Raw genomic sequence first — 6,380 nt, 5'->3', positions numbered from 1 at the left:
ATCGGCATAATCACTTTTAAAAAATGCAATATGAAGGAACAATATTATCATTCTCACTTTGTTATTATTACTATTTTTATTACTATCATCATAATTATTGTATTTTATCATTTGCTATTTTTATTATTAATATCATAGAGGTCAACACCACCATTTAATATATGAATAATCTTAACAATAATGATACGTATAGTAGTAATGTGAAAATCAATTATGTGACATGAAAACGCTGTAAAATAGTTGTTTTAGGACAATTCCGTCATTCAGATTGATTTATATTTTATTAATTTTATTTCGTTTACATGTAACCGTAGTGTATGACCTTTGCATTGATACAGAATCAGAATGATCTATCCGTGTGTGTGTGTGTGTGTGTGTGTGTGTGTGTGTGTGTGTGTGTGTGTGTGTGTGTGTGTGTGTGTGTGTGTGTGTAAAAAAAAAAAAAAAAAAAAAAAAAAATATATATATATATATATATATATATATATACATATATATATATATACATATATATATATATATATATATATATATATATATATATATATATATATATATATTGTGTGTGTGTGTGTTTATACAGGTAGGGGTAGATACATATGAATGGAAAGATAAGTCGTTTGAAATACTTCCAGATCGAGATTATTGACATTCCAATACAAAATATATGAAAATGGAAATATTTGACATATTTCACTGGTTTACCTTCATCCCATACAAAACATGTTTAGGTTGTTACGCCATATAGCAAAATACAAATTAAAAGTAAAATCTGTACATTTCCCAACAGTCTTAACATGCTATTATTGGCAGAAAAAAATCCGACGGTAATTCTAGATTACCTTCCCAAACCCGATCGCTACGAGTTTGGTATCAGTGGATACATCTCACTCTCTACTATACAAATATATCGAAATAATGCCTCGGACCCCCTCCCCCCATTAGCGACAACCTTGCTTCCGATAGCAGGGGAGGGCATGATATATACCTGGGAAATTATGAGGTAAAACAGGAATAATATACACAGAATCACTCACTATGTTATCTAATGTAGTGGCTGTACCCCCCGTGACCCCCTCTTGGGGGGCTTCCACCATCCCACTCCTGCAACGGAAGACGAAAATCCTCCAGTATTCACGACAGAGTAGAGCATACGACCGGCATGCAGGGGAGCCCGATGCCGAGCCTGTCCCAAGGTCTACATAATTATATAAACCTTGGTCTGTCCTATATAATGCCGTTAATACGTGGTGGATTCTTTGCTGTCAAAGGAGTAGGTTAGGGTGCAGCAGCTCCCCATGGGAGAATTGCAGGAGGCACAGCTACCTGTATTTGAGTATATATTGACCATTCTCTGTATATAATTCTTATTTTATCCCGGATTTCCCTGGTACCATCCATGCCCTCCCTTGCTATCGGAGCCAAGATTGTGGGTATTGGTGGGGGGGTGGGGGAGTCTGCTGCATATTTTCTATATATTTGGGTAGTAGAGGGTGAGAGGAATCGGTACCAATACGCAAACATCACTGATAGTTGAATGAATGAACATGAGGAACAGACATTTAAAATCGTTAATGCATAAGTATGAATAATACCAATAAACAAAGCTAATATAATAAGGAATTTTGGCGTTTAAAAAGTCATCAGTAGGAACATATATATATTTAAAGTGTTTGTGTAAAAAGCTTATTCCACAACGAAAATTTGTATTACTAAAAATTTCATAATGTTAATACTTGAACAAGATATTTTCCAACTCCTGCACACAACAATATTAAAAAGAGAAGAGAGGAAGACAGTATATAGACAAAATGTATTTTTATAAATTTTGTTTCTTCCATACTGCATTGGTTTTTGGGATTTCTCTTCTTGATGGCAAGGCTACATTTACCCGATTCACTTCACTTTCTGTCCGGTTCATGTTAACGGGTTTACTGGGTAAGTTCTTCACTGTCGTGTTGTCCATCTGCATTCCTTAATATTCATCAGAAGTTTTCATTCATTTTCTATCTTTGAAGACCTCTTTATCTTGTTTAGAAGCAATTTCGTATTTCATTTATACACGTTAGATAAATATATAAATATGTCATATATATATATATATATATATATATATATATATATATATATATATATATATATATATATATATATATATATATATATATATATATACGGTGTGGTGTGTGTGTGTGTGTGTGTGTGTGTATGTGTATGTGTGTGTGTGTGTGTGTGTGTGCGTGTGTGTATATATGTATATATATATATATATATATATATATATATATATATATATATATATGTGTGTGTGTGTGTGTGTGTGTGTGTGTGTATGTAAATATATGTATGTGGGTATGTGTGTGTGTGTGTGTGTGTGTGTGTGTGTGTGTGTGTGGTGTGTGTGTGTGCGTGTGTGTTTATACATATATTAGAAAACGTATCGGTTTCCACTCTCCTTCCATATTGTAACTTCTTAAAGTGTGTTCTTGAATATGTTTTTGTGTTTATAACTAAATATTCTGATTATTATAACATAGGTTTTGGAGGACATACTGGGTACACTCATCGCAAAATTCTCGTTCTTTTTATGTAATTGAAAATTGACTAAAGGATTATTGTCTGTGGTTCTTGCTGAGAAAAGGGTTTGCTGACGATATGATTAGGTTCTCCAACTGAGGTGTTTTGAAAATGTGATTTGCAACCTGGGTGGATGCCTTTCATGATCATTTCAAGATAAAGTCTTTTTTTTTTTATTTGTGGTATCTTTTGCACACACACACACACACGCACGCACGCACGCACGCACGCACGCACGCACGCACGCACGAAAACACACACACACACACACACACACACACACACACACACACACACACACACACCACACACACACACACACACACACACACACCACAGATGCACACACACACCCCCACCCATCACTACACACACACACACACACACACACACACACACACACACACACACACACGAAGTAACAATAGCCACACGACAGAAAGTCAGGCAAACTTTGGGCACAAAATTTGTGGGTCAAATATTATTGAACAGAAACGTTCTTTCTCGCTACCCCGGTTAATTTCTGTCGCGTTTACAATAAAGGTATAAATTTGATAAAACAAAGAAATATGTCTAATATTTATTTGTCATGAGCTACCAAAAATTTCGTTATGTGAAAGAGAACTAGACATTAACTAAGAAAAAAATCTATCACTTAATTTCTGGATTCTTTTGTAGCCATTGGAGCTATTGATAAGATTATTATTAGAATATGAACATATGTAATTAAAGTCAGAAAACTATTTAAAGTATGACACCCAACATATTCTCAGTATCACAATATGAAATATATCCAGTGCATGCCTTTATATATTAACAGATAAAAAACATATTGGCATTTGGGAAAATTTGATCCATTTCTAGTAATGCTTATCCGGCAGAAAATGCAGTAATATGCTCTGATTTTATTTTTTTTATGAATTGGCTCTGTACTTAATAAATAACAACGATAGCTTGTTTTTATTTCTGTTATTTAAACTAGCAACAAGCAAATACAAGATCTTTTGTTAAGGAGTTTTTGACAATAGACAGTCAGATCATGATAGATCATAATAAACTATAGATTTGTTGTATATCAATTAATTAATATCAATATGATTAAAAAATAAAACCCGAATGACGTCCATTCTACCAATAACTCTTGCTATATGTATTGTTTATGTCATCAGTTATGCCTTCTTTAAGTGGATAGTTTTATCCAAGCAAAAAAATATCTTATAATTCCCATTACACTTTTTTTTTCCCAACCAAAGAGTCATTATTCGAGAGCACTGTATTATATGCAGACATATGTAAATAATATATACAACCAAATCAAAATCATCAAAAAAATAAATAAATAAAACATTTATTACAATAATAAATAAGAATTTTGTTCGCGTGGATTCTCAACAGGCGTCTGCTATAAAACCGCTGACGTTGTTTACCTGCCGATAGATGGCGCTGGATCACTCTCTTCAGTAAACGAGCCGAAAACATGGTACGGAGCGGCGAGTGATCGTCTTATTTTCTCAATTTACATGTGTTCTCTTGACTAAACTTCAGTGAAATATTTTCTCAAAGTGTACATAGCACAATGGAGAATCCCTCCGATATAAGTTTAAGGGCGATGAATCTACGGATTCAGTGATATTTCGTGATAAAATTTCGGTAAATGGTTTTGTGTTTCTCCCGAGGCATGGAAGGCGAAGGGATTGACAACATGGGATTTTCGGCGGAAGTTTATTTAGATACAAACTCTTCCAATGGAATTATCCGAGAGTGTTAGAGCCATTTAGAATAACTATGCAAGATATATTTTCCAAGTGAACGCCATATGTAAATGTGTCAATTTGTGTAAATTTGACTTATGGTCCACAATATTTTTTTCTTTATCGAAGTTCATGCGTCGGTTTCAAGAATTTTGAGTTATTAGTAATACAATAAGTCTTTTTAGTTGAATTCAATTGTTTTTTAAATTTTTCATATTTCACGAAGCACATTTTAAATATATTTTACGTATCTTATTTCAATCATTCCGTGTCTTCAAACTATTTAAGTCTCTGGGTATTTCTTTTCTGGGAGCGGAGTCGAGGATGTGAAATTTGTTACTTTAATGCTCGTATTCAGTAGAAAATTTAATGCTCGTATTCAGTAGAAAATGTTTGTGCCTCCATGTGTTCCTCGGAGGGAAAAAATGCAGGACGGAGAAATGCAACATGCTTATTTGGGCATCTGTAATTTCAGTGGTCTCCTTGTGTAAATTAGCATAATTCAGTTTAATAATAGACTAATTGATTGTTATTTCTTTTGGTAAAAATTACTTTGGTAAATGAAGATTATGCAGCATTGCAAATACCTACCAGGTGTTTCTAGTTATGAGATACTCTTATAGGTCTGAAAATGTGAACACGAGCGAATTAAAATGAAACAGGGTTTTAAATTGCCCTGATGCACCCTCAAGAGACAGTCTCTAAACCATGGTATCATGCGAACCCCGAAATCCGAACTAAATGTTTCCAATCTTCTATATTTGGGGAAAACGCCCTCTGTACCCCACCTTTGACACTTCATGCCAATTTAAGAAAACACAGTAATAACTCTGGCTGTATGAGTGTTTTGATATGTAGGGGACCTTTGTCACTTTGCGGTAAATGAGAGGCCAGAGCTGCTGTACATGTTTGTTTTTTACCCTCTATAAAACGATTCTCTTTCCCTCTATCCCTGGGAGGTGCTCTCTGCAACATCAACCCAAATCTGTAGAGTAGTATAGAGTAAGACATGGGATGTGCATGATACATCAAACTTGTATTTGAAGTAGAATGTATGTACTACATCTTTTTGGTATTGCCAGACTGCAAAAAATGAGTATCGGATGTAGGGAAGTTTTCCCTTTGTCAGAATTTTTTTATGTAGTATGCAAATAGAAATCTCGGTTCTGAAGTGTTTTTTTTTAGGACTGTTGTGCTTGCTTTGTTAGCGAGGTTGTGGACCACCTTTTCATGTTTGCTTTTCTCTGGATGTACCTTAACATTGCAAAAATACATTGACAAAGTAATAAGAAAGCTTTATTACATTTGGTCTCTGTACCTTGGGGTCATTGTAAAGTTTAAAGACTGATTAGGCTAACTGAAAATACATTGGTGATAAATGTAAAATTTAAACATTTTAATGATTGTGGTCTAGACAAGAGAACAAACTACATTTATTTATGCATATTCTTTCATGCTCACTTCTTGCATTTCATTTTATCCAGCCATTTAGACTGATTAGTTCATAAACTATCTCTATTGAAAAAAAAAAAAAAAAAAAAACTCCCTCACATGTACAGTTGAGCTTTTCCATAGTACATCCTACATTGGCGCAATGGTAGGCATACCTGATTAAACACGGGTTAATCCTTGAAAGATAAACTTAGAATGTGATTGTTGACAGTGTACTTTTTCCACAGGCTACCACCAAGAAGAAGACCAGGAAGCTCCGTGGACACGTCAGCCACGGTCATGGCCGTATCGGTGAGTCCTTGGAAGTTTGTTTGATACAAGTGGATTGAGTTTTTTTAAGGGCTGGGTCTTTGGTCTGGAAATTTTCTTGAAAGTCTTGGCACTAACGAAGAATCTAGAAATGTTTGAATTTTGGATCTCGTGGGGAAAAATAGATGGTTTTAGTTTGAGGTGGGTACCAGAATACCCTGACCTTGCAGTAAGGAAAGGAATTTGCATGTCATTAGCAGTTAGGGAGAATTGTTATTTTATTAATATTAAACTTTTTTGATTCGATTATAGGCAAGCCCTAAGGGGGGGGAAACCTGGGGCGCCCCCCCT

The 6,380-nt window shown here is 34.6% G+C and overlaps 1 protein-coding gene across 2 annotated transcripts in view; it reads left to right on the top strand.

Moving 5' to 3' along the window:
- Positions 1-4,034: 4,034 nt before the first annotated feature.
- Positions 4,035-6,380, top strand: part of LOC119598870 (60S ribosomal protein L27a-like) — a 6,122-nt gene continuing 3,776 nt past the window's right edge. The window contains exon 1 of one of the 2 annotated variants that reach the window (XM_037948563.1): positions 4,035-4,057. In XM_037948563.1, coding sequence (XP_037804491.1) covers positions 4,055-4,057 — 3 coding nt within the window. In that variant the 5' untranslated portion in view covers positions 4,035-4,054. Of the gene's footprint in view, positions 4,058-5,023; positions 5,040-6,380 lie in introns of those variants that run through there. The other variant, XM_037948564.1, reaches the window with a different exon arrangement.

Source organism: Penaeus monodon, chromosome 42 (assembly GCF_015228065.2).
Source record: "Penaeus monodon isolate SGIC_2016 chromosome 42, NSTDA_Pmon_1, whole genome shotgun sequence".
NCBI classification, from domain to species: domain Eukaryota; kingdom Metazoa; phylum Arthropoda; class Malacostraca; order Decapoda; family Penaeidae; genus Penaeus; species Penaeus monodon.
The sequence above is the reverse complement of the archived record's forward strand: the minus strand, read 5'-3'. Positions and strand labels throughout refer to the sequence as shown.